The sequence below is a fragment of the Aythya fuligula genome, chromosome 27 (assembly GCF_009819795.1).
Source record: "Aythya fuligula isolate bAytFul2 chromosome 27, bAytFul2.pri, whole genome shotgun sequence".
Taxonomy (NCBI): domain Eukaryota; kingdom Metazoa; phylum Chordata; class Aves; order Anseriformes; family Anatidae; genus Aythya; species Aythya fuligula.
The window spans coordinates 971,614-983,726 of record NC_045585.1 but is presented as its reverse complement, the minus strand read 5'-3'; the positions used below and the strand labels follow the sequence as shown (position 1 = coordinate 983,726).

The following is a 12,113-nucleotide window of genomic DNA, read 5'->3' as shown; positions in this document are numbered from 1 at the left end:
ACTCCCCGTGGGTGACTCAGGTGCCCACTCCCTTGGGCAGGGGGGCACCCAGGCACCCGGCAGTCGGGGCACCTCCCCGCCGGGATGCGCCAGCTGACAGTGCCGATCGATCCAGGTTAATGATCACTGCGCCTTTACAGCTCCGGCGCCGGCTGATTGGCCTCGGTGCCATCAGGCCAGAAGACCTCACAGGTGGCAGCCGCCCAAGGGATACGGGGTCTTATAGGGGCCGGGCAAAGCCGGCAGCACCCTTTTGCCCACGATGGCAGCGTCTCCGGCGCTGGCCAGCGCGGTGCTCGGCGCCCTCCTGGCGCTGGTAGGTGCTTGGGGGTGGCCGAGCGCGGTGAGGTTCGGAGGGGTGGTGACAGCAGGGGGACACCCATGGGTGTTGGGTGCCTGGCGTGTTTTGGGAGAGGCCGGGGGCACCGAAGCGAGCTGGCTCCCCATGGGTTGAGCCCCCACGCGCCCCTCTCCTCGCCCCGCAGGCCGCGCCGGAGCTGACGCCGATCCACCGCGCCGGCTACTGCGCTTTCTACGACGAATGCGGGCGCAACCCCGAGGTGAACGTCTCGCTGGTGTCCTCCAACGTGCCCTGCCTCTACAACAGGCCGGCGCATCTGGCCACGGGCCCGCTGCTGCAGCTGCTGCGCTCCGTCTGCCCCGAGCTGGTGCGCGGGGACAACGACACGCGGGTGTGCTGCACGGTGCGGCAGCTCACCGCCCTGCAGGTCAGCGTGGCCCTGTCCGGCACCGTGCTGGCCCGCTGCCCCTCCTGCTCCCGCAACTTCGCCAACCTCTACTGCAACAACATCTGCAGCCCCGACCAGAGCCTCTTCACCAACGTCACCCGCATGGTCAACCGCACCACGGTGCTGGGGGTGCAGCAGGAGGCCGTGGTGGAGTACCAGTGCTTCTACAGCCAGCGCTACGCTGACGCCGCCTTCAACTCCTGCAAGGACGTGCGGCTGCCGGCCACGGGCGGCTATGCCATCGACACCATGTGCGGCATCTACGGCGCCCGGCTCTGCACCACGCAGCGCTGGCTCGACTTCCAGGGCGACAAGAACAACGGGCTGGCCCCGCTGCAGATCGACTTCCAGCTGGTGCCCAACGGCACGCAGCCCGGCGACGGCATCGAGCCGCTGGATGAGCGGGTGTGGGGCTGCAGCGAGGCGCTCAGCGCCGACCAGCAGCCCTGCTCCTGCCAGGACTGCGCCGAGTCCTGCCCGGCCGTGCCCGCGCCGCCCGACCCCGCGCCACCTTTCCGCTTGGGCGCCGTCGACGGCGCTTTGGTCATCTGCGTGCTGCTCTTCGGCTTCTTCGCCCTCGTCTTCCTCACTGCCTTGATGTGCCGCAGGAAGAAGAAGAAGAAGAAGGCGGCGCCGGCTCCTCGTGAGGGCTGTGCGGTGCGTTTGGGCACCTACAGCCACCGCTTCCTGGCTGATGTTTTCCGCCGCTGGGGCACGCTGGTGGCCAGGCACCCGGTGCCGGTGCTGGTGGTGGCGGCGGTGGTGGCGGTCGGGCTGTCGGTCGGGATGATGACCCTGCAGCTCACCACCGACCCCGTGGAGCTGTGGTCAGCGCCGGGCAGCCAGGCGCGGCAGGAGAAGGCGTTTTACGACGAGCACTTCGGGCCCTTCCTGCGCACCTGCCAGGTGATTGTGACGGCGCGGGACCAGCGCCCGGGGGCCACCTACAACTCGGTGGTGCTGGGCGCCAAGAACTTCAGCGGGGTGCTGTCGGCCGAGGTGCTGGAGGCGCTGCTGGAGCTGCAGGATCAGCTGACGGGGGCGAGCGTCTGGATGGAGGAGGAGGGCAGGGAGGTGACGCTGAAGGACGTCTGCTACGCGCCCCTCAACCCCTCCGAGCCCAGCCTGGCCGACTGCTGCATCAACAGCGTGACCCAGTACTTCCAGAACAACCGCACCCACCTGGCCATGGAGGCCACCCAGACCGTGGGCAAGGAGACCGGCACCGTGGACTGGCACGATCACCTCATCTACTGCGTCAAGTGGGTGCCCACGGGGCTGCCTGCGGGGTGCTGGGCGCTGCGTGGGGTCGGGATGATGGCTGGGGGGTGATGGATGTTGGCATGGGGTTCGTAGGGTGATGGGCTATGGGGTCAGGGCGATGCTCATGGGGTGCTGGATGTTGGCATGGTGCTTGTGGGGTGCTGGGCTATGGGGTCAGGGTGATGCCCATGGGGTGCTGGGCTATGGGGTCAGGCTATGGCTGTGGGGTGCTGGATGTGGCACGGTGCTCGAGGGGTGCTCAGCTGTGGGGTCAAGGTGAGGTCTGTGGTGTTCTGGACACAGCACGATGCTCACAGTGTGCTCTGCTATAGGGTCAGGGTGATGCCTGTGGGGTGCTGGATATGGCACAGGGCTTATGAGGTGCTGGGCTGTGGGGTTGGAGTGATGCTTGTGGGGTGCTGGGGTATAGGGTGAGGGTGATGCCTATAGGGTTCTGGACATGGCATGGTGGGTGCTTGGGGGGGGGTCAACTATGGGGTCAGGGTGATGCCTGTGGGGTGCTGGATGTGGCATGGTGCTTGTGGGTTGCTGGGCTGTGGGGTGAGGGTGCTGGCTGTGGGTTGCTGTTGTGGTGTAGTGGCTGTGAGCTGTTGGGCTATGGGGTCGGGCTGATGACCATGGGGTGCTGGACATGGTGGGGTGCTCATAGGGTGCTGGGCTGTGGGGTCAGGGTGCTGCCCGTGGGGTGCTGGACGTGTCACACTGCCCATATGCCACCAGGCTACGGGGTCAGGGCGATGCCTGCCAGGAGCAGGGCTTGGTCACGGGCTGTGGGTGGTGGGGGGCACCGGGCGCAGCCCCCGCTCACTGGTGCCGTGTCCCCACCAGCTCCCCGCTCTCCTTCAAGGACATCACGACGCTGGAGCTGAGCTGCATGGCCGAGTACGGGGGGCCCGTCTTCCCCTACATTGCCCTCGGAGGCTACCCGGGTGAGTGGGTGGGTGCAGTGGGGTGGGATGGGGTGCGGTGGGGTGCAGTGGGGTGCGATGGGGTGCAGCGGGGTGCCATGGGTGCCGTGCCGTGCCGCAGACTCCGAGTACACGCAGGCGGAGGCGCTCATCGTCACCTACTCCCTCAACAACTTCCCGCGGAGCGACCCGCGGAACAAGTGGGTGCTGAGCTGGGAGCAGCGCTTCCTCGAGGTGGTCCGCGACTTCCAGCGCAACCACAGCCAGAACCTCTCCGTCTCCTTCATGGCTGAGGTACGGCGTGTGGCCGGTGGGGTGGGGGGCACCCAGAGGTGCCCCAGTGCCCCTGCTCACCTGCCCCGTGCCCGCAGCGCTCGCTGGAGGATGAGATCAACCGCACCACGGGCGAGGACATCCCCGTCTTCGCCGTCAGCTACCTGGTGGTCTTCGCCTACATCGCCCTGGCGCTGGGCGAGTACACGGCCTGGCGCCGCGTGCTGGTAACGGCCGGGGAGTCAGGGAAGGTGCTGGCACCCAAGGGTGCTCGCCGGGTGCTGAATGGGTGTCCCGGTCCTGCCGCAGGTGGAGTCGAAGGTGACGCTGGCGCTGGGCGGCATCGCCGTGGTGCTGGGCGCCGTCTTCGCCTCCATGGGCTTCCTGGCGCTGCTGGGGCTGCCTTCATCCCTCATCATCCTCGAGGTCGTGCCCTTCCTCGTCCTTGCTGTGGGTGCTGACAACATCTTCATCTTTGTGCAGGAGTACCAGGTCGGTGCCGCTGGGGGTCCCTGGAGGGTGCGGGAGCACCCATGGGTGTGGGGAGGTCCCTGTGGGACACCTCCGGGTGCAGGGATCCCTGCGGGGTACGTGAACATGGGGGCAGCCTTGGGTCCCCCTGGGGTGGGCTCAGGGGTTCTTTGGGTTCTGGGGTCCCCATGGGGCATGGCAGCACCCTTGGGTTGGAGGGTCCCAAAGGGGGAAGTAGGGGGCATGATTGAGCTCAAGGGATCCCCATAGGACAAAGGGCCACCCATGGGTGCAGGAGTCTCCAAGGGTCACAGTGGAGATCCCAACGGGGCTTGGGGACATGGGGATGTCTCCATGGGACCAAGGGCCACCCACGGGTGTAGGGGTCTCCAAGGGTCATGATGGGGATCCCAATGGGGCTTGGGGACATGGGGAGGTCCCCATGGGACAAAGGACCACCCATGGGTGCAGGGATCTCCCAGGAACATGGCTGGGATCCCAGTGGGACTTGGGGACATGGGAAGGTCCCCGGGGGACTCGTGGGTGTCCCGCTGTCCACGCGGCAGCACCCCCAGGCCGCCGGGTGCCCATATGCAGGGCGGGCACCCCAACCTCCCGTCCCGGCCAGCAGCAGTCGCAGCGGGAGCCGGGCGAGACGCGGGAGCAGCACATCGGGCGGGTGCTGGCGCAGGTGGCACCCAGCATGCTGCTGTGCAGCATCTCCGAGGTCATCTGCTTCCTCCTGGGTGAGTGGGACAGGGGTGCCCCCAGCATCACGCACCCAAGGGACCGCACGTGGCTGCAGGGCTGCGGTGCACCCCAACGGTGTCACCAGGGTGCTGACACCGGGGTGCTGACACCGGGGTGCTGACACCGGGGTGCCCGCAGGCGCCCTGTCCTCCATGCCCGCCGTCCGCACCTTCGCCCTCACGGCCTCGGTGGCCATCGCCTTCGACTTCCTCCTCCAGATGTCGGGCTTCGTCGCCCTGCTGGCCCTTGATGCCCGCCGGCAGGAGGTACGGCACCGGTGCCCCCGGGTGCAAGGGTGGGCACCCAAGGGTGTTTGGGGCATTGTGTGGGGTACCCGTGGGTATTTGGGTACCTGGGGTGGGTGCAGGGTGCCTCTGTACCCAATGTGTGTGGGGTTGGCATGGGGCACCCCTGGGTCTTTGGGTGCCTGGGGGAGGAAAAAATGGAGGGTGTGGGGTGCCCATGGGTGGGAGGGTGACTGGGGTGCAACTGGGGTGCCCGTGGGGTGCACCTGGGGTGCCCATGGGTATTTGGGTACCGTGGGTGGGCACGGGGTGCCTCTGTACCCAATGTGCATGGGGTTGGTGTGGGGCACCCATGGGTCTCTGGGTGCTTGGGGTGGGCAAAATGGAAGGCATGGGGTGCCTGTGGGTATTTTGAGTACCTTGGATGGGCGCAGGGTGCCCACAGGGTGCTTATGGGGCAGGGGGGTACCCAGGGAGGGCGCGGGGTGTCGCTGCACCCAGTCTGTTGGCATGGGGCACCCATGGGTCTTTGGGTGCCTGCAGTGGGCAAACTGGAGGGCGTGGGGTGCCCATGGGGTACCTGAAGATACCCGGGGTGCCCATGGGGTGCCCATGGGACACGAGGGTGCCCAGGGTGGGCATAGGGGTGCCTGTGTACCCAAGGGTGTTGGTGGGCTGGCGTGCGGTTCCTGTGGGTATCTGGGGGCCCGGGGGCACCCACCCACCCGGTGGCACCCTTAGGCTGCCCGCTTTGACATCTGCTGCTGCTGTGGGATGGAGAAGGGGGGCCCCACGGGGCCGGGCTTGAGGGTGCTGCGCCCCTTCCTGGACCACTTCTACACCCCGCTGCTGCTGCACCGCCTGATCCGGCCTCTGGTGGTCAGTGGGGGGCTGGGGGCGCAGGGGGATGTGGGGGGGGCTTTGGGGTATATGGGGGGACTGGGGGGTCCTGGGAGGTGGGGGGCACAGGGGGGGCTGGGGCATCTGGAGGTGTTCAGGAGTCTTGGAGAGAGGGGGATGTGGGGGCATTTGGGGGCAGGCTGGGGGGCTTTGGGGGTGTTTGGGGCTCTGGGGGCTCCTGGGGGTGCCCCGTGCCATGGGGTGCCCTCACGGGGCCGGGTGCTGCCCCCAGGTGCTGCTCTTCCTCTTCTTCTCCTTCGCCGGGCTCTACCTCACGCTGCACGTGACCGTGGGGCTGGACCAGGAGATCGCCATGCCCGAGGTGACACCCGGGGGACAGAGACATGTGGTGACAACAGGGTGCCCGGGGACGGGGACATGCGGGGATGGGATGGCTGCGTGCACGGCCCCATGTGGGGACAGCACTGGACGAGCGTGGCCCTGTATGGGAAGGGCACAACCCAACGTGGGGCCGTGCAGACGCAGCATGGCCAAGGGGACACCAAGCCCTGCTTTGGGGACACCTGGGGACAGCGAGCCCCTGTTTGGGGATGCGGGCAGGGCTGGGCGCCACCACCCTCGCTGAGCACAGCCCCTGCCACCGCCAGGACTCCTACATGCTGCAGTACTTCTCCGACATGAACCAGTACCTGCCCGTGGGGGTGCCCACCTACTTCGTCACCACCAGCGGCTACAACTTCTCCTCGACCGAGGGCACCAACGCCATCTGCTCCAGCGCCGGCTGCGACGACAACTCGCTGACGCAGATGATCCAGTACGCCACGCGCTTCCCCAACGTGTGAGTGGGGCGCGGGGCGTGGGGCGGGCAGCGGGGCACGGCCCCCCCAGCACCCTGCCAGCCCCACCTCTGCCCAGGTCCTACCTCGCCATCCCCGCCACCTCCTGGGTGGACGATTTCCTCGACTGGCTCAACCCCACCGGCCGCTGCTGCCGCATCCACCTCTTCGGGAACCTCAGCGGGCAGTTTTGCCCTTCCACCAGCAGTGAGTGGGCACTGGTGCTCGATGGGGGAGGGCTGCTGGGGTGGGGGGCACCGCGATGCCTGGTGGGTGGATGTTGGGTGCCCGCCGTGCTGCCCATTGGGATCCCATTGGGTGCCCGCTGGGCGTCAATTCGGTTCTCATTGGGTGCTGCAACGGTGCCCATCGGGTGCTGTGATGGTGCCCATTGGTTCCCACCATGAAGTCCATCGGGTGCCTATGGGGTCCCATTTGGTACCCACCAAGTTCCCATTGGGTGTTCACTGGAATGCCTCTGGGTGCCCATTGAGCTCCATTAGGATCCCATTGCGTTCCCATTGGGATCCCACTGAATTCCCACTGGGATCCCATTGAGTCCCCACTGGGTGCCCATTGAGTCTCCATTGGGATCACACTGAGTCTCTATTGGGATCCCATTGAATTCCCAGTGGGTGCCTACTGGGATCCCACTGAGTTCCCATCAGGATCCAACTGAGTTCCCACTTGGTGCCCATTGAGTTCCCAATGGGATCCCATTTAATTTCCATTGGGATCCCACTGAGTTCCCATTAGGGACCTGTGATGGAGCCCACTGGGTGCCCACCACGGGGCCAACTGGTTGACCATTGCGTGCCCTTGGGTGCCCCTTGGGTGCCCACCACGGGGGGTGTTGGGTGTCTACTGGGTTCCTCCTGGGTGCCTGCCACGGTGCCACTGGGTGCCCGTTGTTCCCACGGGGGATCCACGGGGTGCCTGCTGCGGCACCCTTGGGTGCTCACCCTGCTTCCCACTGGGTCCCCACGGCCGTGCCCACAGACGACATCAGCTGCCTGTTGGGGCAATGCCTGGACACCACGCGGCGGCCGACGGTGGAGGAGTTCGAGCGCTTCCTGCCCTGGTTCCTCCACGACCTCCCCACCCTGCAGTGCGCCAAGGGGTAGGTGCCACCCCAGGGTGCCACGGCGGGTCCCCAGGGTGGGGCTCAGCACCCTCCATGCAGCCACGGGTGACCCGTTGCCCCCTCCCCACAGCGGCCTGGGCGCCTACGACACGGCGGTGAGCATGGACGCCAACGGCACCATCATGGGTGAGTGCGGGGCGGGTGGCAGGGGCTGGGGGCACCCCGGGGTGCCCGGCTGAGCCCGCTGCCCCCCAGCCTCGCGGTTCATGGCGTACCAGCGGCCGCTGCGGACCTCGCAGGAGTACACGGCGGCGCTGCGGGCTGCCCGCGCCCTGGCTGAAAACATCACCGGCACCCTGCGCCAGGTGCCCGGCACCGACCCCGATTTCCGCGTCTTCCCCTACACGTAAGCCTCCTGGCAGGGGTCAGGAAAGGAGGGGGTGCCCCCCAGGTCGGGGGGGGGGCTCAGGGTGGGTGCCCAGTGCCCAGTTTGGGGTCAGGGTGGCCGGTGAGGATTCAGCATGGGTGCCCAGTTAGGGGTGCCCAGCCTGTGCCAGTGTGGGTGTCCCGGTTTGGGGTGCTCAGTTTGGGGTCACTGTGGGTGCCCCCTGTCCGGTCAGTGGTCAGGGTGCCCATTTATGGGTGCCCAGCCTGTGTCAGTGTGGGTGCCCTATTTTGGGGTGCCCCAGTTTGGGGTGCCCAGGTAAGGGCCAGGGTGGGTTCCCCCTGTCCAGCTAGGGATCAGCACGCCCAGCTAGGGGTGCGCAGTTGGGTGTCAATGTGGGTGCCCCACTTTGGGTGCCCCACTTTGGGGTGCCTGGTTCACGCTCCGCGTGGGCACCCCAGTTCCTTACTGGTGTTAACGTGGGAGCCCAATTCATGGCCGGGCTCCGGGGGTGTTGGCCCGGGACAGGGGTGCCCGGTGGCCACCCCGGGGTGCCAGCAGCGGTGACAATCCCGGCAGGGTGACGTACGTGTACTACGAGCAGTACCTGACGGTGGTGGGCGAGGGCCTGTTCACGCTGGCGCTGTGCCTGGTGCCCACCTTCCTCGTCTCCTTCGTGCTGCTGGGCATGGACCTGCGCTCCAGCATCGCCACCCTCATCACCATCACCATGATCCTGCTGGACACCGTGGGCATCATGGCCCTCTGGGACATCCCCTACAACGCCGTGGCCCTCATCAACCTCGTGGCGGTGCGGGGCATGCGGGGTGGCACGGGGACACGGGGCGCAGGAGGTGGCACGGGGATCTGGGGCACACGGGAGGTGGCACATGGGGACCTTGGGGAGCACAGGAGGTGGCACAAGTGACGTGGGGACACGGCACACAAGGTGGCATGAGGACCTTGGTGGCTTGGTGCTACCTGCGGTGGCACAGGGACCTGGGGACACCCGGGGACAACAGCTTGAGGACCTGGGGCACGTGGGGTGCACAAGCACCGTGGGTGCCCCACGCCTCCCCCCATCCCGCACCGTGCCAGCCCCGGGGAGCCACCCACGGGTGCCCTCCCCGGTGACACCGCTGTCCCCACAGGCCGTGGGCATCTCCGTGGAGTTCGTGTCCCACCTCACCTGCGCCTTCGCCCACAGCACCAAGCCCACCCGCGTGGAGCGCGCCGCCGAGGCCACCGTCACCATGGGCAGCAAGGTGGGGGCGGCACGGCCGCGGGGGCACCCCGGGGTGCTGCCGGTCACCCACGGGTGCGGGGAGGGGACAACCCGGTCACGATGACTGACCCTGTCGTGGCCGCAGGTGGTGGCCGGGGTGGCCATGACCAACCTGCCGGGCATCGTGGTGCTGGCCTTCGCCAAGGCGCAGCTCATCCAGATCTTCTTCTTCCGCCTCAACCTCATCATCACCCTCGCCGGCCTGGCGCACGGCCTCGTCTTCCTCCCCGTCCTCCTCAGCTACATGGGTAAGGCCCCGGGGGACGGTGCCATGACACCGGGGGGACAGCGGGGTGGTGGAGGGCACGGACACGGCACCGACCCCGTTATTTCCCTGCAGGACCCAGTCCCCAGGCGACAACGGGGGACAGCAAGGGCAGCGCGGGGCCGGACACGGGGCTGGCCCTGGGCAACCCCTGCTTCGAGGGCTCGGTGCGCCAGCGGTGCTGAGCCCCCGCCACCCCCCACCGTGCCCCGTCCTGCTGCTGCTTTTTATACCGCGGTCGTATTTAAACTGGTTTTCTCAGAGCCAGTGACTGGGTTTAACTGGGCAGGGCGTGGGCACGCAGCATACAGAAAGTGCATCGGCTTCTGCGGTGTCACCGCGTCTGTGCGGGGACGGGGACGGGCGCGCAGGGCACCGGTGGGGATGGGGACACGCGGGGTGGCACGGGGCATGATGGGGACGGGGTCCTGTGGGGCACACAGGTGGCACAGGGGTGGGGCAGTGTGGGGACAGGGCCACATGGGGACAGGACACGCGGGGATGGGACACACGGACGTGCTGGGGACACGGCCACATGGATATCTTGGGGACAGGACTTGTGGGGCACACGGGTGTGGTGGGGACGGGGCCACCTGGGATGCATGGAGATGTTGGGGACAACGCCACCTGGGGCACATGGATGTAACGGGGACAAGGACACAAGAATATTTTGGGGACAGGACACGCGAGTGTCCTGGGGACAGGGCTTCATGGGGCTGAAGGGCAGCGTGGGGACACAACCGTGCTGGGCACGTGGGCCACAGGAGGTCCCCATGAGATCGAGGCCCCGTGGGGCACACGGGCAAAATGGGGACAGGTCCCAGGAGATCAAGACCCCACAGGACACATGGCCATGGTAGAAACCAGACTTCCCAAAGACCCCAATCCTCAAAGACCCACACCGGGGGAGCACGAAGCCTCGTTTTATTCCTCCTCACCGCCCCCAACCCCACCCCGAGCCCCCCGGGGCCGGCCCTATAACCACTTGTAGACCACCTTGGCGGGCACCGTCTGCACCTCGAGGCGGACGGGGCACTTGTAGAGGTGTGACAGGAGGGTCTCGGCGTAGCCCACCAGGAAGCAGAGCTTGGCGGGGGCCAGGTGTGGCAGCAGCAGCAGGCAGCCCACCAGCGCGTTGGCGCGCCGCTTCAGCACCACCTCGTCGGCCAGGCAGCCGGGGAAGGTGCCGTGGAAGAATTTGCGCAGGAAGACGTCCTCCACCGTCCTCTCCGCCGCCCCCAGTTCCCCGTCCAGGTTTCCTACGAGGGAAGAGGGCGACGCGGTCGGACGTCCCGCTCCTCCTCCCCCCGCCCCCGGTCTCCAGCCCTGTCGCCCAAGGGTGCGGCGGTGACTTACCGGTGTGCAAGGACAGCCAGCCCTTGCGGTGGGCGATGTAGTGTGGCGGGTGCGCCTTCTCGTAGGTGACCGGCTTGTCCCCTTTCCCCACGCGCACCCGCGCCGCCCGCGTCTGCCGGGGGAGGTGGCATCAGAGCGGGGACGGTCCCCGAGGGCCGTGGGGTGGTCCCTGAGGGCCGTGGGGACGGGGACGCCACCGGCGGTGCTTACCTTGAGGCAGGCGGGGGTGGTGTGGAGGTGGCGGGCGGCGGTGAGGACGGGGACGTGGCTGAGGATGGGGACGCCGCGGGGCGCTGCCTGCTGGGGCAGGAGGGGGTGAGGGGCACAAGGTGGCCCCGGGGTCCCCCCAGTGTCCTGGGACAGCTCAGGCGGGGTCCCCAGGGCCACCACTACTCGTAGGTGGTGTCCCCGCAGGCTTCTGTGCACAGTGTCCCCTACACCTGGTGTCCCCTGAGCCACCATTCCTGGAGCACCCCGTACACGATGTCCCCACAGGCTCCTGTGCCTGTTGTCCCCTATACCCAGTGTCCCCTATACCTGTTGTCCCCAGAGCCCCAAGCGCTCAGTGCCCCGTGTGTGTTCCCTGTCCGCTGTCCCTACGCCCCATATCCCTGGTGTCCCCATACCCCTAAATGTCCCCGCACCTCATGTCCCCATGTCCCTGGTGTCCCCACACCCCTAAGTGTCCCATACCCCAACGTGTCCCCATGTCCCTGCTGTCCCCATACCCAGTGTCCCTGTACCCCTAAGTGTCCCCACGCCTCGTGTCCCCATGCCCCATGTCCCTGGTGTCCCCGTAACTGGTTTCTTCAGAACCCAAAGTGTCCCCATGCCCTGCACCCTATGTCCCCACACCCGGTGTCCCCATACCCGGTGTCCCCAGAGCCCCCAGTGTCCCCATCCCCAGTGTCCCCATCCCCGCTGTCCCCATCCCCGCTGTCCCCATGCCCCATGTCCCTGGTGTCCCCATACCTGGTGTCTCGAGCCCTAGGTGTCCCCACCCCCATGTCCCCGTGCCCCATCCCCGGTGTCCCCCCGAGTGTCCCCCCCCCGTGCCCCCCTCCCGTCCCCGCCGCGCTCACCCTCAGCGTCAGGGCGACCGCGGCCGCCGCCATCTTGGGAGGGGGCGGGGCCTGGGGAGGAGGCGGGGCCTGGGGAGGGGGCAGCGCCCCCTGGCGGCCGGGAGGGCACTGGGGGTACTGGGGGCACTGGGGGGTACTGGGAGAACTGGGGGTACTAGGGGTACTGGGGGGTACTGGGGGTACTGGGGGTACTGGAGGACACTGGGGGTACTGGGGGGTACTGGGGGTACTGGGGGTACTGGAGGACACTGGGGGTACTGGGGGGTACTGGGGGTACTG

At 67.6% G+C, this 12,113-nt stretch overlaps 2 protein-coding genes across 2 annotated transcripts; one reads left to right on the top strand and one right to left on the bottom strand.

The window, feature by feature from the left end:
- Positions 1 to 262: 262 nt before the first annotated feature.
- NPC1L1 (NPC1 like intracellular cholesterol transporter 1) lies at positions 263 to 9,581 on the top strand. Its single transcript, XM_032203985.1, has 18 exons — positions 263 to 316; positions 486 to 2,011; positions 2,862 to 2,970; positions 3,071 to 3,235; positions 3,313 to 3,441; positions 3,524 to 3,706; positions 4,317 to 4,431; positions 4,574 to 4,701; positions 5,813 to 5,902; positions 6,189 to 6,379; positions 6,457 to 6,584; positions 7,377 to 7,497; positions 7,592 to 7,647; positions 7,717 to 7,867; positions 8,426 to 8,657; positions 8,998 to 9,111; positions 9,217 to 9,379; positions 9,472 to 9,581. Exons 1-18 carry the CDS (start codon positions 263 to 265, stop codon positions 9,579 to 9,581), a joined length of 3,765 nt encoding a protein of 1,254 aa, XP_032059876.1.
- A 724-nt stretch (positions 9,582 to 10,305) lies between these two features.
- MRPS24 (mitochondrial ribosomal protein S24) lies at positions 10,306 to 11,867 on the bottom strand. The gene is made up of 4 exons (XM_032203983.1): positions 11,835 to 11,867; positions 10,963 to 11,049; positions 10,753 to 10,864; positions 10,306 to 10,655 (listed from the first exon to the last, which is right to left on the bottom strand). The coding sequence occupies exons 1-4, from the start codon at positions 11,865 to 11,867 to the stop codon at positions 10,372 to 10,374; spliced, it is 516 nt and encodes a 171-aa protein (XP_032059874.1). The 3' UTR covers positions 10,306 to 10,371.
- Positions 11,868 to 12,113: the final 246 nt, after the last annotated feature.